General features: G+C 44.2%; 1 protein-coding gene across 1 annotated transcript; it reads left to right on the forward strand.

The window, feature by feature from the left end:
- The first annotated feature begins 8,519 nt into the window (after window positions 1–8,519).
- LOC118365292 (beta-1,3-N-acetylglucosaminyltransferase lunatic fringe-like) lies at window positions 8,520–16,398 on the forward strand. Its single transcript, XM_052518740.1, has 7 exons — window positions 8,520–9,070; window positions 13,359–13,407; window positions 13,719–13,821; window positions 13,938–14,091; window positions 14,234–14,485; window positions 14,598–14,683; window positions 14,827–16,398. The coding sequence occupies exons 1-7, from the start codon at window positions 8,639–8,641 to the stop codon at window positions 14,891–14,893; spliced, it is 1,143 nt and encodes a 380-aa protein (XP_052374700.1). The 5' UTR covers window positions 8,520–8,638; the 3' UTR covers window positions 14,894–16,398.
- The last annotated feature ends 6,837 nt before the right edge of the window (window positions 16,399–23,235 follow it).

Consider the following 23,235-nt stretch of genomic DNA (forward strand, 5'->3'; position numbering starts at 1 on the left):
GTGTGACATCAAAATGACATATTGGTTTCCTTACCCTGTAAGCAGTCTATGGACAAGGTGTGATATCAAAATGACATATTGGTTTCCTTACCCTGTAAGCAGTCTATGGACAAGGTGTGACATCAAAATGACATATTGGTTTCCTTACCCTGTAAGCAGTCTATGGACAAGGTGTGACATCAAAATGACATATTGGTTTCCTTGGTCTATGGACAAGGTGTGACATCAAAATGACATATTGGTTTCCTTACCCTGTAAGCAGTCTATGGACAAGGTGTGACATCAAAATGACATATTGGTTTCCTTACCCTGTAAGCAGTCCATGGACAAGGTGTGACATCAAAATGACATTTTGGTTTCCTTACCCTGTAAGCAGTCTATGGACAAGGTGTGACATCAAAATGACATATTGGTTTCCTTACCCTGTAAGCAGTCTATGGATAAGGTAGGACAGCAATCCATATTTTGGTTTTGTTTACTTGGCCACTGTTACAAATGCTAACTTTTAACACATCATTTGTAGCGATCAGAGTACCAAATGCTCCAGGATCCGGATCATACAGGGTATATGTGCCCTGGGCCTCCAGAGTGCTAGCTGCTAGTGCTAGCTGTGCCACTATAGATCCTGGTTCGAATGCCGCAGCCGGCCGCAACCGGGAGACCCATGGGTCGGTGCACAATCGGCCCAGCGTTTTCTGGGTTAGGGGAGGGTTTGGCCAGCAGGGATATTCTTTTCCCATCGTGCACTAGTGACTCCTGTGGCGGGGAGGGCACAGTGCATGCTGACACCGTCACCAGGTGTACGGTGTTTCCTCCAACACATTGGTGCGGCTGGCTTCCGGGTTAAGCAGGCATTGTCTCAAGAAGCAGTGCGGCTTGGCTGGGTTGTGTGGCTCTCGACCTTCGCCTCTCCCGAGTCCGTACGGGAGTTGCAGCGATGGGAGAAGACTGTGACTACCAATTGGATACCACAACATTGGGGGGAAAAACAATAAAAATACAAATGCATTTTTAAATGGACGGTTCATTTTTATTACAACAAAGTCTTTCAAGTGGCTTGGGGAGGGGTCAAAAAGCTTCCAAATAGAGCTCCCCGACAGTGAGAATGATCATAAAGTAGTCTAATGTTAGATCATCAATGTAAATAGTTACGATCATCTATTTCATGTTTGAAGACATAAATCACCCAAGGATTACAACATGCCTTACTTGATGGCTGTAATAGATCAGACTGGAAAAACCATCCACCCAAAAAAATATATATATATTTTTTTTTAACTCTAAAGTCTAAACACACCTTTCGACTGCTATACAGTAGTTGGCCCTGGTTCCCACATAGGCATGCAGCATTGGGACATTTGAATGAGAATAGGCCTGATGAGAGCACTGGGCAGTAACACTTGAGTACTTAATGGAATCCAGTCATCCCAGTGACATGTTGCATTATCCTCTGGATCTTCCATTGTGAAGACCCAGCAAGGTAGCTAGTGGCCGGCTGGGGACAAAACGACACTGTACAGGTTGAAGAAAAGCAATTAATTCCAACAGAGACCACTTGTCTTCAGGCCCTAGCTGCCACAGCCAGCACCCGCACAGTTCAAATGAATCATTTCCAACTTTCTCATCACTTATAGTTCCATGAGCATAAAATATAAATTACATTTGTCAACAGGTATTGGAAGTTCTGACCATTACAGAACAATTAAAACTATGGATGCTGTAATAAATCTCTTTATTCTCACTTTTCTCCCTCTTTCTAACGCTTTCCAAATATCACAATAATTGTAGCAGTAATGCAGCAGTAACTTCTGGAAGAAGGCTGTTTGGGGTGTAATTGAGTCGACAAAATGTTTTCACTCTGCCCGACATGGGTACCATAGCAATATGTTAGTGTTGCAAGCTGAATAGAAGAGTTTCACCCAGGCCTTTATGGCAGAACAAGATGGAGTCAGTTGAACATGCCTGGACATGTCCGAGTGTAACCTGACCTGGAGCTGTAGTAGATCCACTGTCATAGTACTGTAATCAATTAGATTAGCTGGAAATATAGCACAAGCCGCACACAACAACTGCAACTGGCAACCACACAAGGCACCCACTGCCAACGCATGCAGAAAATGACTTCCAAAAATCTAGAAATATTCCGTCATGTCCAAAGAATTCAATGTATAAATCAAACTTGTTTTAAAACAAAAATAATTCACATCTGCATAATAGTCTGCATGCAAGTTTAAGAGAAAGTTGAGAAAGTGGAAGATACACAATATATACAAAAGTATGTGGACACACATTCAACTTAGTGGATTTGGCTATTTCAGCTTCACCGGTTGCTGACAAGTGTATAAGATCAAGCACACAGCTATGCAATCTCCATAGACAAACATTGGCAGTAGAATGGCCTCACTGATGAGTTCAGAGACTTTCAACGTGGCACCGTCATAGGATGCCACCTTTTTAACCAGTCAGTTAGAGCCACCCCGGACAACTGTAAGTGCTGTTATTGGGGGGAAAGGGGATACCTAGTCAGTTGTTCAACTGAATGCATTCAACTGAAATGTGTCTTCCGCATTTATCCCAACCCCTCTGAATCAGAGAGGTGCGGGGGGCTGCCATAATCAACATCTACGTCTTCGGCACCCGGGGAACAGTGGGTTAACTGCCTTTCTCAGGGGCAGAAAGACAGATTTTTACCTTGTCAGCTCTGAGATTCGATCCAGCAACCTGCCCGAATGCATAGTGCCAACAGTGATGGTCTGGAGCTGTTGTTCATGGTTCGGGCACTTATTTCCAGTGAAGGGAAATCTTAACTCTACAGTACACAATGACATTCTAGACGATTCTGTGCTTTCAACTTCGTGGCAACAGTTTGGGGAAGGCCCTTTCATGTTTCAGCATGACAATGCCCCAGTGCACAAAGCAAGGTCCATGCAGAAATGGTTTGTCGAGATCAGTGTGGAAGAACTTGACTGGCCTGCACAGAGTCCTGACCTCAACCGCATCGAACACCTTTGGGATGAATTGGATTGCCGACGGCGAGCCAGGCCTAATCGCCCAACATCAATGCCCGACATCACTAATGCTCTTGTGACTGAATGTACGCAAGCCCCCACAGCAATGTTCCAACATCTAGTGGAATTCTTTCCCAGAAGAGTGGAGACTGTTATAGCAGCAAAGGGGGGACCAACTCCATATTAATATCCATGATTTTTGAATGGCATGATCAACGAGCAAGTTTCCGCATATTTTTGATCATGTAGTGTATCTTAGACTTATAACTGCAAAAAAGTAAATATGCTATCTTTTAGAATAGTAGTTATACACTGAGTGTCCAAAACATTAACAACACCTGCTCTTTCCATGACATAGACTGACCAGGTGAATCCAGGTGAAAGCTATGATCTCTTATTGATGTTAAATCCACTTAAATCAGTGTAGAAAAAGGGGAGAAGACAGGTTAAAGAAATATTTTTAAGCCTTAAAACAATTGAGACATGGGACTGTGTGTGTGTGTGCCATTCAGAGGGTGTATGGGCCAGACAAAAGATGTAAATGCCTTTGAACGGGGTATGGTAGTAGGTGCCAGGCACACCGATTTGAGTGTGTCAGATCTGCAACGCTGCTTGGTTTTTCATGCTTAACAGTTTCCCAGGTCCACCACCCAAAGGACATCCAACCAACTTGACACAACTGTGGGAAGCATTGAGTCAACATGTCCCAGCATCCCCGTGGAACACTTTCGACACATTGTGGAGTCCATGCCCCAACGAACTGAAGTTGTTCTGAGGGCAAAAAGGCAACTCAATATTAATGTTTAGTACGTTCAGTCTAGTATGCCTATAAAATATGTGACAGTGAACGGTTGTATCTCTCTCTCAGAGAAGGCATGTGGGCCTGGGCCAGAGAACCAGTACATGACAAACGGGCAGTAGGAGAAGCCCCTGCCTCTGCTTATTCTCCCAGCATGGACACACTAGCAGTGATAGGATTACAGGTCACACCAGAAGTGAGAGCCAGGGGACGGGTCGGCCCCTCAGAAGAGGGTTTCAATTTCCTTGTCCCCCATGCAACATTAGAAGATGCTCTCCGCAGGATCATAAGAGGCAGAATGGCTCACTGCTTGACAGACAAATAAATAGAGCCTGTTTTTCTATATCGGTCCACAATACACAGATAGATTTACCATTAAGTTGAATAGAAATGCTCCAAAGAGACATACATGGGTTGGATTTCTCTGTAAAGTAGGCCATAAGTCAGGTCTGGGTCTGGGACACTCCCTCTGTGGGATAGTAGTGTTTTCCTGCTCACCCAGCAGAGAACAGAAAGACACTCTATCAGCAGGGTGTATGAGCAGGTCTGTGTCAAGAAACAATGAATCAAAGGCAGGAAAATATGGATTTTATCACTGTGGCTACTACCACTAATCCATTTTTCAAAGAGACCGAAAGAGAGAAGATGACAAGAAGACAGAAGAGTGGCTTGAGAAGGTCTTCCTGTCAGACTCAGAGCTGTGTTCATTTCCGCTTATTGGTACCATATTCAGGAACAACAGCACGACCGTGCCTCAAGGCTTACAGGAGGCTCAACGTTTTCCAGACCTCACAGAGAATCCAGAGGTACAGAGAGCTCATAAAATACTCAAATACAGCACACAGTTCATTCAATAAAAGGCAAGGATGCATTCAATTGTGGTCAACTACAACACTGGTATAGTTATATTCACACAAGACATATTCAGTTGTCAGTTCTTTTCGAAGTGTGCGATCCCTTTGACTAATGAGTTGAAGTCTTTGGCCAAGTCTAAGCATGTGATTGATAGATGATCTCCTCAGAGAAACATTATCATTACTGTATGTTTCCGTTACTGTAGAGAGCGTTCTGAAAGTATTCAGACCCCATTTTGTTATGTTACAGGCTTAATCCAAAATAGATGAAATAAGTCAAAATCCTCAGCAATCTACACACAAAAGCCCATGAAGACAAAGCAAAAACAGGTTGTTAGAATGTTTTGCAAATTTAAAAACAGAAATACCTTATTTACATATGTATTCAGACCCTTTGCTATGAGACTCGAAGTTGAGCTCAGATGCATCCGGTTTCCATTGATCACCCTTGAGATGTTTCTACAACTTGATTGGAGTCCACCAATCATTGATTGTCCGTAGAGCTCTGAGACAGGATTCTGTCGAGGCACAGATCTGGAGAAGGGTACCTAAAAATGTCAGGATCGAGGGAAATATGAACAGAGCAAAGTACAGAGAGATCCTTGATGAAAACCTGCTCCAGAGCACTTAAAACTTCAGACTGTGGTGAAGATGCACCTTCCAACAGGACAACGACCCTAAGAACACGGCCAAGACAATGCAGGAGTGGCTTCAGGACAAGTCTCTGTAATCAATTTTAGAATAAGGCTGTAACGTAACAACATGTGTACAAATCAAGGGGTCTGAATACTTCCCGAAGGCACTGTATGTGTCTGTTCATAGTCAAGAGCAGCACATTTTGTCAAATGCTGAAGGGGATGTGAAGCGAAGATGTAAATGAAATAAATAGAAAACGTATGAGTACAGGAATTGCCCAGAGCGATATGCAGCCTCTTTACCATGTACAGATGCTTCCTATGACGCACAGAGCAAGGTGAAACTGTATGTAGTCCGTTTCAACAGTGAGTGTGCAATCTTTCAGCGCTGAGTGGATGTGTTTTGTAAGTTTCAGTGGTGAGAACAAGGCCGTAACAATAAGTGGTCTGACAGAGACATTTTTGTGGCTAGATACAAACATAGAAAACAACAGTAATATTTCTGAAACTGACCTCAGAACTGACGTGAATGCTTTACCTCCCCTTTGTGCATCCATCCGACAGTAAATGAGGAATATAAATAGCACCCTTCTAATCATAACCACCCCACTCAGGCCCCCCAGGCCCTCTCTATTCAGATCCCCAGAGATGTTCAGAGAGAGATCAAGCGCTGTTGTGTTTATTGGTGGGTCTGTGGGCACTCTCTGGTGGAAGTGGGATACTCTTTACAAAGGGGATTTCATTTCATTGGAATTCAGCGGTAACATCGTTAGAAGGGCTCAGGGATGGAATGGGGTGCCGTTTAGTGTGGTGGGTAGTTTAAAGGGGAAAGAAGGTTTTATGTTTCTGTTGTTGCTGTCAGTGGAGGGAAGATAGGAGCAGAAAGGGGGATGGCTGGCATAAAGCTGGTATAGAAGAAGGACTTTCACTGAGTACATTTCACCCGCCATTTTAACAACTGTCATTGTCCCAGAAGTCTGACCAAAAGCCTTTTTAGAGGTTGGACGAATCTCCTGCAGAACCAGGAGAAAGAGCCTGTTGATCCAAGAAGAATGGGGGCCAGGGAGACAACCCCCTATCCCTGGTTATATTTGTTTTTTTTATCTGCCTTTTGGTGAGCAGTTTTAAAAGATGCACAAAATAACTTGTCCATAGGAACAAATCGAAGTGAAAGGATAACTTCTCAGCAACGTTTTGTGATTTATGTTTGATAAAAAGCCAACCTTTCAGTTTGTTTTATAGGGGTATTTAAGGAGAAAGGCTTATTGGTTCTTCTCCTCCATTTTACAGTGTGTTCTCTTACTGGTTCTTCTCCTCCATCTCACAGTGTGTTCTCTTACTGGTTCTTCTCCATCTCACAGTGTGTTCTCTTACTGGTTCTTCTCCTCCATCTCACAGTGTGTTCTCTTACTGGTTCTTCTCCTCCATCTCACAGTGTGTTCTCTTACTGGTTCTTCTCCTCCATCTCACAGTGTGTTCTCTTACTGGTTCTTCTCCTCCATCTCACAGTGTGTTCTCTTACTGGTTCTTCTCCTCCATCTCACAGTGTGTTCTCTAACTGGTTCTTCTCCTCCATCTCACAGTGTGTTTGTTCTCTTACTGGTTCTTCTCCTCCATCTCACAGTGTGTTCTCTAACTGGTTCTTCTCCTCCATTTTACAGTGCGTTCTCTTTTGTCTCAACCAGTCCTTGTGATGTCAGGTAAAAAAAGAGGACAAGAAGTATAAAGATTGTATCCATACAAATTTACTCTGGTTTACTTAGCTCAACAATAGAAGTGGTGGGGTAGGGCTTTAGCTAGACGACTTTGCAAATAAGGACAGTGCGTGTTGGACTATTCTCCATATGACTTTCACATGATTCACATGCTTTTTCACATCAAACTGTTTTTTAAAAATGTATTGAGAAACATGAGATTATAATTCTCATCCAATAGTTTGATTGGTCCATTGGCCATTCTCTGGTCTGAGACTGAGACTGGTGGGAGTGAGTGTGGGTATTCAGACCTGTCATTGCCAGCTGCATGGCAGTCGGTATGCTGGAACTCATGTCACGTCCAGGGGTCAGCCACCCCACTGGTTGAGAGACAGAATTTAAATAATAAGGGCTGAGGAATTGCCAACTGTTTAAAGCCCTTAAAAGGTCAATGCAGAATAATTGCATTTGCTTGGCTGGTGAACAAGCTGTCCACACTTGGCAGAATTTGAATAAATTCACAAAGAATTTCAATGAGGAGTCCAACTTTTTATATCTGAGAGACATTTGTAAGACGTGGAACGTAGCCAAATGCTACAGAATCCACCGGTCCTAAATGGAAGTTTCCAATGGTAGGCCTAATCAATCATTGTAAACTCAGAAGCCTGCTCTGTAACCAAACAAACAAAACATCACAAGGATGTATGTATAAGTAGCCTAAATATAATCAAGATTTATTCAATTAGGCACCATCTCTTGTAGATTGTGAGGCTCTGATGACAATCACAAACAGGCCAACTAAAGACAGATAGGGTTGTTAATTATTCAAGCCTAACTTGAAAAAATGCTACTTTTCACCACCACCTGCTGCAGACAGAGTGCTAACTGAAAACATGAACAATGTCCACCTGCTGCTTTCTTAAAGAAAATCTTTCCCTCTTATCTGTAGCTGCCATGGGACTTCCCTGATAAGGAAAACCATAGGATCTGATGCCATCCTTAATCTCCTCCAGATAACAATACTTCTTTATTCAAACTTCTATGTCACATGCTCACACAGCAACATATTTTTATGTTATATCTACCAAATGACTATAAAGGCCTAACTATGTTAGATTCAAGAACAAGCAAAGTACCTAAAGAAAATAGTTAAGGCAGAATGTGAAAAGGCAGAATGTGAAAACTTTGGCGGGCAAGGAAATCAAAAGTAACAACGGGCTTACAAAAATTAATTTCACACACACACACACACACGCACGCACGCACGCACGCACGCACGCACGCACACACACACACACACACACACACACACACACACACACACACACACACACACACACACACACACGCGCGCCCTCCAAACGTGGGCGTGTCTACGTGGTAGAGCCCGCCCGGGGGAAGAGTCTTTTCTCAGCGTCCCCACAATAGAGCGCAATGGCACATCACAGACCGCCCATGAGGCGTGGCTAGCTTGGCGGGTAGGTTATAAAGTTGGGTTAGAACAAAATTGCATTGTATTATAATAATGCAGACGCACGGGACGGCTGTTTGATTTCTTTGTTCATTCTGGAGAGAATTACTATATGGACTTTCAATATACGTGATTCTCAGTATACAACTACATGTTGTAGTTTTGAAATATATCAACATGTCGAAAAGTTCTGGTAAGAAAACGGTTATCTCTATAACCAGTGCAGGATTCACCTGCCTTCTGTTGCTCTTGGTGGTCGCGCAGCATCAAAGAGTTCAGGTAGATGAGGTTCCAAACCAGAGAGAGATGGGGACGCGCTCACTCCAGAGCACGGACACCTTGGCTACGGACGGAGTGAAGGCTGCTCAGCAACAGGTCAACTCGGAGGCGCAGGCAAAAAAAGGATTCTCTGCGTATTTTTCCAAGTTGACCCGGGGACGGAGAGAGGCGGACAAGCCTGCAGGGTCCGCTCAGTCAGCGACAGATGCGTCCCCCGCAGAGGACATCAGTGCAGATGACATCTTCATCGCTGTCAAGACCACAAAGAAGTTCCATCAGTCTCGACTGAATCTCCTTCTGGATACCTGGATCTCTAGAAACATGCAGCAGGTAAGCCAACACTACTACATTATTATCAGAAGAATACTGTTAATTTGAAATCTTCCATGGATAAAGTCTAGAATAAAACAATCACATATTTTCACTGGGTTTCCTTTTAGTAGGCTTAGGCTAGGCAATTTACCATAGCACACAATGCTTTTACAAAAATGGGCAAAAGGCCTCATTTTCTCCCATCAAAGATGCTTTACAACAACCCACCAATGAGAGTTAAGTGTTACTGCTGACCCACTGAAACATCTGTCCCACTCATGTCAGGTGAGGTAACTGTTTGTTTCCGAACTGTCCATATTACCCTCTTAATTATTCAGAGTTCCTTAGGCTCTGTCACTTTGTATTTTGCCTTGAGTGATGCCCCTGAGAACACAGGGAGCAATTTCAGGACTCTGCACCCCCTCCTTTTCCCCCTCTCTCTATTATCCCACTCTTTTTGGGTGTCCCTGTGAATGCCCTGGTGCAATGTATGTCTCACAGCAGCAGTTCCAGTGCTGTCCCCTTTCCAGGGTCTAACAAAGCGTCTTTCTGAGGGGGAGAAAAGCTTTCCCAGCCCCCTTGTCTCAGCCGCTCCATGGGAACGTGGGAGCTGAGTCTGGGTCAAGCAGCCAAGGGATGGGAGAACGGGGGCTTCGTTAAGGGGATGCTTGGGACAAAGGGGTGCATCTATAGGGAGGTTTGTGCTGGGAGTAGCACGCTGAGTTTGAACATTCAGTCCTGAGAACCAAGCTCTTTTAGACTGGTGCACAAAGGCAGTCACAGCCATCGCCGAGAGGAAACCGAGGCTAGTCAAAGTGATTTTATCCACTACCCAGAGTTGTCACGCATGTTTTTCAAAAGTCAATGAAATTCTCCTCGGGCACAATCACACATTCTTCATCCACCTTCTTTTGGGTACTCTTCTCTCCATCCCAAGCCAAACCCCACTCTGTGTCGGGCGTTTTGAAAATGGCAAGGTTAGTCATGGCAACACTGTCCCTCTCTCTGTATGCAGAGGAAGTGGAGTGAGTTGAGCCTGTTGCCATGAAAATGGAACTTTGAACACATAAGATGCATCACATTATCAAATACATTACAAAATCAAATACATTATCAAATATATACCCCATTGAGTGTGTTGTGCTTACCGTAGTGGATGATGTAAGTGAACTCTCTCGCTCTGAGATGGGTTAACAGCAGGGTTTAATCAGGCAGCTGGTGGGAGCCAGTGCAGGAATAAAGGCCAGCCTGGGCCCACAATACAAATGGGAGTTCCTGGAGGAAGGCTGACAGGTGGCCAGAAGTTAGAGAACAAAAGATGGTTCTAATGCCAGTCATAGGAATCCGGTCTCAGCACATATGGACATCTGCACCCAGGTTAAATGATAATGCTCAACTGACGAACACCTGTGGAGCTCAGCTGACTGCATCCAGTTGATCATGTCTGTAGCTGGTAGAGAGATCATGGCATTCTGCCAGCAGGTGAGGCCTGACTAGAACTGTGCACTGGTTCACTGGGCAGATCAGAGCCCTGATGAGTATTTCCACACTTTCTGTTTCCTTAAGCCAACGGACTTGCTATCAGATCATGTTTATATGTAAATAGAGAGGGTAGATCCAATCTGTTATTACCATGATAGAATTGTGCCTGTGGCTTACTGTCTGGCAGAATAATACATCTGATTTAGTATTATGGTCAGAAGTTAGTTTTTTTATTACACCAAATTAATAAGTAAGTTATTGTGTGGGGGGGGGATTATTTGGTTCAGAGAATCGCTGTAGTGAAAGGCCCAATTTTTTTTTTTCATGAGTCATAAGTTAGTGAGTAAGCAAAAGTACTGTGACATAACATGATAAATACAATGTTTTTTTTATTTTTTACAACTTGCTATTATGCACGGGTTGTTCAAATAGTAGGCCCTTGTTTCCGGTGTTTCAGCAGATTTCCCCCTGGAACAATGCAGCTTCCCTAGTGAGTGAGCCTCAAAACAATGAGAGAACAAACTGGGCAGCAACAGCATTCTCTGGCTTGTAGTACTCTGGGCTCTGCAGTATATAACTAGCAACCAAAGACAGGTTGAAATCTAGCTCTAAACGACACATCAATGGGCATTATAAAGGTATTGACTTTGATTGTGTCTGGACAGGACAGCTGGTAGCCTGGCACTGGCAGTGACATCATAGTGGTTTGATATGCATTCCATTTTTAATTGAGATTATATTAATTCGCCAGCACTCCCAAAACGAGCGTCTGTACGTCTGGTAGTTTGGAGAAGACTTGGCTCCATTGTTGAGTTAATCAAATAGCCCTGCACAGTATGAAGGAATGAGTGTGTGAATATCCAGCTGGTCAGAGTGGGAAAGTGTCATTCTGTGTCTGTAGGTGGCCTGTTCTCTGTCCTGTACTGTAGTCCACACTCCAGTGACTTTAGTGCTGTGCTAAAGGGAAGGGAGAAAGCGGCCGGCATGGTTGAGTGAGGGGAGGGGTGGGGTGGGGGGGGGTGTAGGTGGTTGTTGGAGGGAGATGAGTGGAGGGGGTGTAGTCCGTGCCCTTCCTTCCCGGGGATCTTGAGACAGCCAGCCAGGCACCATGCTCAGACTGGGCCGTGCCAGGCCTTTCCTTAGTGGGGAGGAGTGCACTAACCCCCCATCTGTGGTTCAGACAGTCATCATAATTTTAATCTCCTCACGGGACAGGATTCATCAAACTACGGGGGTAAATGAATTAGTATTCCGTTTGAGTGACTACTTTTCTTTAATGTTTCAGTTAAGACAAAAGCCATTTAGCCCTTTGGAGACTTCTCTTTTAGTTAACTGCTGCAGCTGTATGCAAATACAAGCAAACATAGTTAGAATTTACCCAGTGGAGGACTTTAACCAGCATGAAAACACCCGGCATTGTTCTATTGAAGAGGGCCAGCGTATGGGGTGGTGAGAACGGGGGATGGGTAGGGGCTTGAAGTGGGGGTGAATGACCACACACAGATTTCGATTTTACTAATCAGCAGTGAGACCCCCCCCCCTCCATCAGCCCCTCTCGACCCCTTTCTGTCAGTACCCGGGCCGCTCTGGCAGCTGCCTCAGTGATTAGGCTGTCCATTCAGAAGGAACTTAAAGCAAGCAGCGCCAGCCTCTGATCCCTTTACCAGTGAAACCACCACCCTTCCTTAAACAAACACAGGCCCAGGGCCTTGCAGCATCCATCGCACAACATCTGCTCCCAGTTTGTTGTGCAAACCAATCAGATAAAGCTTTGGCACCGATGGCAGATAGTACTGAAGTGTAGAAATGGGAGGGGAGTTATTAGAAAAGTGAATGTCTTTGCCTTATCGCCCTCTGGCATGAACTTAGCCAGCCCCACGGTTTAGATACACATCTCAGATGGCTGTTGCTGCTCAACAGTCAGAGGCAGCAATCAATTAGTGGGAATGTGGGGTTGGTTCAGTTGTCATTAGCTGTTGGGAGGTCGCGAGCAGCGAGAAAGGGAAGGAGTGAGTGGGCCTGAGTGCGCGCTGCTACCTGGCGTGTTGGGGCACGCGGCGGAGATAAGGCAGGTGCTGTCTCACAAGAGGGGAAAAGTAAACGGGCAACGGGCAGACACACACACACGCACACAAACAGGCAACGGCAGACACAAACAGGCCATGGGGGCCCTTTCATCAGCCCTGTCTGCCTGGGGGAGGGCTGCCTAGCACCTGCTAAGCCCAACCCACCATAAAACAAGTCCTAATCCCTACCTGCTCTTTTAAGTGTGCCACTGAGGCTGCCTTTTGTTGTTAACTAAACACCAGCCTGCAGGGTTCTAACCTTGACAGTTTTATTCTTTGGCTGCCAAGACCTTTTACTGTGTGTCACACAGGTGGTGCTGAAATGATCATTGGTGATGTCCCCATTGATATCTGTATGATGGCCATCGATTTCTACTTCTAGTCAACATGTTGGAGCTAGGGAGTGGGTACAGATCCAGAATGGTGTTGGGTCTTAAGGGTGTTGAGGGTCCGTGGGGGTTGCCTCCCTCTCTGTTCTGTCTGGGATATTTTTGGGGGGTCTGCACAGTTGCTATGGAGAGAGGGGAACATTGCATAAGAGGCCTTTATTAGAATGGGGCTTGTTTAACGCCATGTGTTTTCCACGTGCATAAAAGACTGAATTCACACTGAGTTCGCTGTATGGTGAATAAGGACATCAGACATACTGTAGTTTGGAATCCAACTGACTCTTGTGCCACCACTTGTTCTGTGAGGGCTTTGATTTCACGGATTTCCACTCTCACAATGTGATCTGATGTATTTTCCCTCCTTTTCAGACATACATCTTCACAGATGGAGAAGATGAGGAGTTGAAGAAGAAAATGGGTGAGTTTTGGATTTTTTAAAAAAGAAATATTTTAGTTATCATTTTACATTTGTCTTAACCTGAACAGTAGCTGGGATTAGTTCACCATTAAATGTCCAGATTTGATAGTGAGAAACCAAGCCCCTATTTTAATCCCCATGGAATTTGTTGCTTTGAGCTCCTGGGGCATGTAGTCTTAGTGGCAGATGGGGTTAAGGCTCTAACAGCGCTATAGTTACAATTACTTGCATTAGCTAGCTTGTAAGGCACTTGTTTGTAACTCACTATCACCTCACTCACTATTAACTCACCTCCCTCATTGTTCCTACAGGGAGTCACGCCATCAACACCAACTGTTCAGCAGCACACAGCCGCCAAGCTCTATCCTGCAAGATGGCTGTGGAGTACGACAAGTTCATAGAGTCTGGGAAAAAGTAAGTGTCTATTTAAAGTGCCGCATTTACCCAGGCTGTATGTCATTCTAGATTTGACAGTGATTATTGTTCTAATTGAAATATTAGAACGCTTTAACAGTGTTTTCCCCTCTTAGGTGGTTCTGTCACGTGGATGATGATAACTACGTTAACACGAGGACTCTGGTGAAGCTGCTGTCCCACTACCCCCACACCCAGGACATGTACATTGGCAAGCCCAGCCTGGACCGGCCCATCGAGGCCACAGAGAGGCTAGGAGACAACAAGATGGTAGGTGGACTTAGCCCTCCTGGCTTATAACAACTTATAACAACTTTTCAATTGGTTATTAGAAGTTTGAGATGCTTCAGTAGGGTTGCATAACAACAACTTAACATGCTCGTTGCCTTTTTTCTTCTTTATTTCTCTCCAGCGACCAGTAAACTTCTGGTTTGCTACTGGGGGAGCCGGCTTCTGTGTGAGTCGAGGCCTGGCTTTGAAGATGAGCCCATGGGCCAGTGGCGGCCATTTTATGAACACGGCAGAGAAGATTCGTCTGCCTGACGACTGCACCATCGGCTACATCATCGAGTCGGTGCTGGGGGTGCCTCTGACCCGCAGCAACTTCTTCCACTCCCATCTGGAGAACCTGCAGCAGGTGTCCAGATCTGAACTTCACAAACAGGTGAGATGGGCACGTGTGTCCGTCTGTTGTTTCCGTGAGAATAGAGTTTCAGCATTTATCTGAACTTATTGGGCAGGGGTGCTAATTTCTTTCTTGTATTTGCTTATTCCAGATCACATTGAGTTATGGAATGTTTGAGAACAAGAGGAACATCATCAATATGAAAGGGGCTTTCCCAGTGGAGGAAGACCCATCAAGGTGAGACATGACCTCTGCATGACAACTAATACACACATGGCGATCCTACTCTACTTGCACTATCTTGACTGTAAAGAGGGTATATATATATATTTTTTTCTCTGTTAATCTAACCTCCATGTCTCTCGCTCCTTGTGTTCCAGGTTTAAGTCTGTGCACTGTTTGCTGTACCCAGACACCCCTTGGTGTCCGCTTCAGGTTGCCTACTAGGTGACCGGTTCCTTTGGTATCCTCGTCCCCGCCGTGCCTCGGTATCTGAAAGGCTGGTGGGGACCCGTGTTTGGTATCGGACTGTGATGTCACTGTATTTTTGTTTCAGTGGCACACGGACTCTGATAGTTTTACTGGGCTGCTGTGCGGCCCGTCTTGGGACATTTCCTTCCTGTGTGGTGTCTTGGCTTCCTCCCCTGGCATAGGGGCAGAGGAGCCAGGCAGGCACTTAGTGGGAAGGAGCTTTCAGCATTATGGCTTTGCAGGCAATCAGTGCTTTGTTTTAAATGTTGCTTGTAAATGTATTTGCAATTCTTATAGAATATACTACCTATATATCCAAGCCTTTTGCCAGCTTTACATGATTCATTTGTTGAATTTCCGCGGAATAATTTCCCTTGTTGTTCAATTTCTTTTTGTTTCTTCTGGGTTTTGGAAGCCATTCAAGACAATCCTTTTAGGTTCTATAGAAATAATCATACGGTCAGCATTTCTGAGATTGTGGAGGAAATGGTTTTCATTTTGGGATTTTTGGTTGTAGTTTTATTTTTTTGTTCATCTCAGACTCCGGACAAAAACAATAATATGAAGATATTTTGGTGCTTTTTGTTAATGATTTGTCCGTGTTATTACTAATATGATTTGAGCTGGCAGAAGGCAGTTTTCCGAATGTGCCGTCAGGTTATAAAACCTGAGGTATATCAGGAACAAGCACTTTCTCCCTTATTGATAGTTTTAAATGAATGAATTGACGTCCTCATGTTTCACAGCTGTGTCAAAAACAACAGATGTAATGATATAAGCCCCAAAATATCAATATCTCTAGATTTGATTGTATTTAAGAACATTCCTTGCATTTGATAGAATCAGGGAAAATAATATATAGCAAAGACATCGATTTTTTTTTCTGTTACAATCAACTGTTGATTTGTTTGAAGATGGTCTTGTTTAAAAATTGCACAGCTGGGTTTCAAATGAACTTTTGCTTGCTCTTGTGAAGTAGCTAAATTACCTCCAACTCTTCCACTGAGAGTTTATTTACTTTTTAGATTACCATCTACACATGTAATACTCCGATACTTTTTTGCACAAAATGGATTGACGGAGAGCCATGTACACTAGTCTAGCTTATTCCTCAGTGAGTATGCCAGTTGGTTTGGTATTGAGCTTTGCAAGAGCAACACTAGTGTTTACACACACAGAGGTGTTCTTCCTCTGTAAATGACCCATATTGGGTCGGCTTGTATATGTTGATTAAAAAGCAGTACTTGTGTACTGTGGCTTTTTCTGTTGAAATGCTAAATGTGTATATTGCGGATTAGAATGTAAATGATTTTGACGACCTGGACCTGTTTTTTTTTTTTTACTGCTTGTTGTAACTGCGCTAAAGGGCTGTTATTTATCCTCCAGTGTCTGGATGGTTCTGTTTGCTTCTCAGGGAAGCCACCACTGTGGTGCCTGAACACGACGCTTTGAAATAAAGTTGGATAACCACTGAGAAACAATTTTTGTTTCGTATTTTGTTTTCATTCATAGCATGAGATTACAGATCGACTTCTACATGAAAGGTTAGAATTGTATTTGTGTGTGTGTGTGTGTGTGTGTGACCAAGATCAGCCTATTCAATCACGTCATTATTTAGAAGAGATGAAATAGGGTGTCGTACCTTGCTATGGTTTTGTATGTAACCGTCTGTTAGAAGGCACACCCAGGCATGATGATTAAAAACTATCATTGTAAACTCAGTCATCTCTCACAACCATGCCATAGAAAAAGGCTGTGTAGAAATGGCAATGCGCAAATTCTTATGTACTCTAAAGCTCTGTGCTTGTCTCGCTAAATAAAGCATTTGGGCAAACAACCTCTCCCAGTGAGTCTGAATGTTGGCAGAGGCCCAGCGTGTAAATTACACTTAAAAGCCACAACGCAGACTTTATTTATTAGTCTACAACACTGGGTATGGGAAAGGACATTGTTGCGGTCGAAAATGATTGCGAGGAAATAAACAGACCCACAGTGTGGAACCACCGTTCTCCATGTGTCACAATCCTAATTCCACTGGTTGTGATCAGACGTGACATTCCTGTGTTTCTGACAGACTGAGCCACTGCTTTTCTTCAGACATTAGAATTCTATGCAAAAGATGGAGGAAATCATTCATCACACAGTGTGGGAAAACTGTTTGGCAACGAGGAATTGTGGGTAATGCATTGTACCCCTCTTACAGTACATAAACAGCCCTGCCTGATCTGAAAGGTATTAGACCCAACGTCCATCACTCAACCAATGCAGTCTCACCTATAGCGCAGAAAAGCTTCTCAGAAGTTTCCATCTCTCTAGGTTTAGAAACGACTGACCAAGGTAACATTTCTGTAACCCTGTGAGTCAGACCAGACTTTGGAGCCCAGAAGCTGTAGGAAATCACATTACTCTTCAATTAAGGATTTGTTATTCATGTAAAACCTGTTTTTCGAAGTGAAAGATCAAACCGCTCTCGGTGCCGAAGAAGACGTGTTATTACGAGGACACATCCGCGACTTACCCCTTAATTGTACAAGAGTTCATATAATTTAGCCATTTTGATGCTGTTCACATGGGTCCAGTGCCAGTAAAGGAACCCGTTCCTTCTTCTGGGTTAGTCTGGATAAAGTTTTACCCAGCTAATAGCCACTGGTTAAATGGATACAGTTACTAGTGATGGCTTATGTCATATAATACATTTCACACCTCCATAAAGATTGGGGGTGGGGGGGCAGTTATCATTTCATGTGTCACTGGAAAGGAGAGAACAGAGAGAGCTTGATGACAGATGTCTGTTTGAAACTGAGCTTCAGACACATTAAGGGCCTGTAACTTTTCCCACTACATAATCACCAAGCCAAGCTACGATTATGGCTTCGTGGTCTGGATGTTTTCTCTGGTAATTTGTCTCACATGCTCAGCTTCACTGACGGGTCCTTCATCCCTTCACATGAAATGTTTTCTAAATGGACAAATGACTGTAAATGTGGGTGAGTCAAAAGATTACAATATGCTTTGAGAGAGAGGACTTCCATTCAGTGGGACTGTAGCCTGATTGTAAGAGACAGACGTGTAGTTACAGACACAACAGAAGGTGACGGATGACAAACAGAAAGACATGTAACTGGTGAGAGGATTATCAAAGAGCAACAACAGGATGCTTACAGCCCTGTAAACCTCATCTCTTCTGGTGACGAGACATCATGTTGAAATAGAACCAGGGGTGTTGTGTCACATCCTGTTATCACTGATAAAGGCTTTGGGAACCAAACCAGTCCTCTATCCAAATTCCGTTTTTAAATGATGAATTATCTGCATTGTTGTTGTTTCCCCACACACTGATGCCAGTTGACACTCGATCTCCAGTCATCCTTGTGTTAGCTTCTCCAGAATCGTGTCAGTCAAACTGTCCGCTCTCACCCTCGCCGTACTTGTGGCTTTAACCCTGGGCGTCAGTCATCATGAATAGCTGATGTATCTAGACTGTCTGTCTGTCTGCTCTGCCACCCTTTTAACGATAGTTAGTCCTGAGAATTCCCATGTGGCAGTTGACATGAATTCATAAGTACTTTAAACACACATGGACTTAAAGGTTTGTTTTGACTGGTCCCCTCCACTTCAGACGCTACAGACGGTCTGAGTTCCGCCTTTTCCCAGACGGTCCATTTAATGGGTGCTTCCTGTCTAAAAAAAGCTCATAACCTACTTGAGAATGTGTAGGCCAATAATAGAGCGAGTAGGGTTCCAAATATTACAACTATAACTATATTTAAATCATGAAACCCCCCCCCCCGACAAATGTGCAATGTAAAGGCCAGAACAACTGGTGCCTTGATAATGAAATGTGAAAGCAAACCTGTTAAACACTCTTGAGGTAAGGTAGTTGCATGTTGATTCACTCAGACTCATTTGGTGGACACATTCATCAGTTAACCCAACGATCATTTTATCTACAGAGAAGTGTCAGAGATGGCTATAGACGGTGAAGATCTGGAACTGTCTGTATCCTGCTGACAAGACACTTTAACACCTCGGAGAATCTATAGCCTCATAGGTGTTACATCTCGCACCTCCCTGCTTGCCGTTGGTTCAGATGTGTCAAAGCACACACAAATAGTATGTTTTATTAGGGAGGTCTGCCTCGTTTTCATTCATACCCACTGGGCACACACTGGTTGAATCAACGCCGTTTCCACATCATTTCAATTCCATTTTTTTAAAAGTATTTTTTGAATTGAACCTTTATTTCACCAGGCAAGTCGGTTAAGAACAAAATCTTATTTATAATGACGGCATACACTGGCCAAACCCGGACGACGCAGGGCCAACGGTGGGGCAGTGGTAATAATAATAATAATATAATAATAATAATATAAGTGGTGGTGGTGGTGTGGATTAGGAAACTCCTGCAGTGATGTTCATGGTGAATCCTGGCACAAGGCTCAAATCTGGCGAGGTATGGGAGGCGTCCAACATGGGAACAACTGCCAGGGGACAAACATTCCACAGCGTGTCCCGGGGATTGCGGAGACGCTGGTGACTCGCACGCTGTCACCGTGGCTTTCCCCTGCAGATCACCCACCCAGACAGTCTCCAATTAACAGCCCACAGTGTCTGTGGGATTAGGAGCGGCTGGAGTGGCAGGACAGTTCTGTATAGCCCCACTGGGAGGGAGCACTCACAGCAACTGGCTGCGGGCTTAATCCGCATTCTCAACATATACTCAAAAGCTGGGAAGGCTGTCTTTACCATAATCCAGGTGTCACATATCTCTAGAAGTGAAGGCTCGCTTGAACTTCAGAGTGGCTATTACTTGTGAAGACAGTGTCCTTGAACAGACTATAGTGAAGATCCAGCCTCAGTTCCTGCGTGTTCAGCCAATAGCTTGATCCCCCCCATCCATCCCACATTGACTCGGAAAGGCTGTGCCTGTAACTCATGTTTATAGAATTATTTGATCTGAGTGCTGGGCAATTCATTCCTGTTGGCACAAGCTGTAATTGAATTATCCACCAACAGTCTTAAGAGAGTGACAATGATAATGTACTCAAACACTTTCCATGACATTGTCCTAATTGAATCATTTGAATGATCTGAAAACATCCACTTATTTCATCAAAGATATGAAAGGCTGCCCCGCCCATTCCTCACTCATATACCATCGCTGCCCAAGGCCCAAAGTACTTTCCTACACTTAAAGAAACATACACAGAGTACACAAAACATGAGGAACATCTTCTCTTTCCATGACATAGACTGACCAGGTGAATCCAGGTGAAAGCTACGATCCCTTATTAATGTCACTTGTTAAATCCACTTCAATCACTGTAGAGGAATGGGAGGATGTACTAAATGTATCACTAGTCACTTTAAACAATGCCACTTTATATAATATTTACATACCCTACATTAATCATCTCATATGTATATACTGTACTCTATATACCATTACTGCATCTTGCCTATGCTGTTCGGCCATCGCTCATCCATATATTTATATGTACACATTCTTATTCATTCCTTTACACCTGGGTGTATAAGGTAGTTGTTGTGAAATTGTTAGGTTAGATTACTTGTTAGATATTACGGCACGGTGGGAGCTAGAAGCACAAGCATTTCGCTACACTCGCATTAACATCTGCTAACCATGTGTATGTGACCAATACATTTTGATTTGATAGGTTAAAGAAGGATTGCGTCATTCAGAGGGTGAATGGGCAAGACAAAGGATTTAAGTGCCTTAGAACGGGGTATGGCTGTAGGTGCCAGGCGCATCAGTTTGTGTCAAGAACTGCAACGCTGCTGTGTTTTTACCACGCTCAACAGTTTCTCATGTGTATCATGAATGGTCCACCACCCCAAAAGGACATCCAGCAAACTTGGCACAACTGTGGGAAGCATTGGAGTCAACATGGGCCAGCATCCACTTTGGAACGCTTGACACCTTGTAGAGTCCATTCACCGACGAAATTGAGGCTGTTCTGAGGGCAAAGGGGGAGGGGGTACAACTCAAGGTGTTCCTAATGTCTGGTATACTCCATGTACAAGGGAGCTCCACTGTGAGGCAGGAACACGAACTCCATTCTACTTGGGGAACAAGGATCATCTCGTACTGTATGCCCTGGGGTCTAATACTCTTCCCAGTCCAGTGATCTACAGTGACAACATTGGCACCTGCAGGGCTGTTGAGTGACACGTGGGCCCACACCCTCAGCGTTAACATCATAACAGTAGCACCAGAGGAGATCAGCATTTCAATATTGATGCTACTCTCAGATATGCAAATATCACCGTCAGCTCTTACACCCCAGGTCGTGTCGCGTAAAAGACATGCTAGATGTCGGAGAGATGAAGACCCATCAGCTTTACCAGTTGGACACTATAGGTTGACACGCCTAAAGTCATTTGACCCCCATGACAACACATTCTGGAAATGTACACAAGGAAGAAGGCCCCGTTCTTACTGTGGAACACCAAAGAGATCTTCAGCAGAGATATGCAGGAAAGGTTCATTTGATAGTGGATGCAACAAAATAGAACATTTCCTGAAAACATTTAGGGAAAGAACAGCCCTAACTTAGGGACTCAAGCACATATCGAACTGAAGAAATAGTTTTTTTCTTGTGTGAGTGTCTCAGGGGTGTGCGAGACACCAAGCTTTTGCATGGAATGCAAATCAGGAGGCACATTTATTCTCCGGACAGACAGGACCTTCTCCAGGCCTCTGCCCCGGCAGACACTCGAGAGATATGACTCCAAGCTACGAGTGTTGACTGAAGCTTGATTACTGCCATGTATGCCTCGTAGCCACCTGTCCGGAGATTTTCAGTTAAATACAGTATATTACAGCTATTGCATAATGATGTTTATTCATAACCTACTGTATACCAAATCCAACTAATGAATCTGTGATCTAGGATTACTGTTATGGGTGTGCCCACACTTCAAATGGGGCTCAGTTCAATCATTCCATTGCAGTATTAGGCCTAAGAGCCAACCAGCAACCAACCAGCAACCAACCAGTAACAAGACAATCGTCATCACAGAGGAAGACCAGTTCTTTGTAGCGATATACAAGTCACCCTGCCTTCTAACACAATAGCTCATTCTGTAAATGCCATTTCCAGCCATTGTTGCTTCTACAGGAGGAATGTGGCCACATTCACGGCAAGTGTGGCAAACTAATGTGAAAATGTACCTGTTAAACCGGAGGTGGTGGAAAAACATTGGTTCGAGACAGTAGTTTTGCCCAGGAGGCAAGACTCTCCTAAAAAAGCCTAGGAACGAAGATGGATACGGTTTAGATCAATGTAAAAAGTAGGACAGTGAGAGGGAGGAGGAGATTTGCTTGAGAAGATAACTACCCTGCACCAATACCAATGCTTGCTTTTCAAAATGACTGGCTTTGAGCACAGCATTGGAATAAAAGGTTAGGGAGGGGGCAACAGGGTAGCTCTAGCGATCCCTCATTCCCCCTCCTAGTGTGTGGGGGATGTGTGTAAAAGAGCTGCTGGGATGTGAGTAACACAGACAACCCCCCCCAGGATACAGCTGCCTCTCTCTTTTGAGTCCAGCCACAAAGGAGGGACAAGCAACAGACCCCATCTCCTTGACTCCCAGGCCCTCCCATGACTCCAACTACAATGTGCCTGGTAGGACGTCCCTCCAGTCAGATGCCTGGGACCTGCATTCACTGCTCTCTGCCTGGCTCAGTCCCACAGGACACTACTGTACATTGTGAATCAGAATACAGAGACATCCTCTAGAATTAGACCTTTCTAATTCAAGCTAAAATGGATGAAAATTTAGAGAGGCATCTACACTAACAGGCTTCTTCTGTCTGGTCTGTCATGCAGCTGCTCTGAGTCCTAGAGAGATAGCTGAGGTTAGAATCCTCCAGAGGAGAGAGAGCTGTGCTAGTGTAGGAGCATCTGGCTGCGCGCCCAGGTCTGACTCAGGAAGTATCTGTTAGGGGTCAGAGGGCCCTGGCACCATCTCGCCCAGCTCCGCCATTCAGCCCTCCACCTCAATGCATTAGCAATGCATTCCTCCAATTCAACAATGGGGAGTAATTCAATTTCCTCAAGAGTAAGACTGTGTGAAATTTCATTAGCGCGCTCCTTCTCGCTGAATACATTTCCGGTTCATTTGCGAAAAACTTGGCTGCCTCTTCAGGAGAAACAAGACTATTTAAACACCGTTCTGCTTTGTTTCTTTACTTCTCCGTCAAACTGAAACGTTTGAGAAGCAGGAAAGGAAAGGGGGTAGATGTGATCGCTACATATTCAGACAAGAATTAGAAAAAGTAATTTTGAAATATT

Source organism: Oncorhynchus keta, chromosome 5 (assembly GCF_023373465.1).
Source record: "Oncorhynchus keta strain PuntledgeMale-10-30-2019 chromosome 5, Oket_V2, whole genome shotgun sequence".
Taxonomy (NCBI): domain Eukaryota; kingdom Metazoa; phylum Chordata; class Actinopteri; order Salmoniformes; family Salmonidae; genus Oncorhynchus; species Oncorhynchus keta.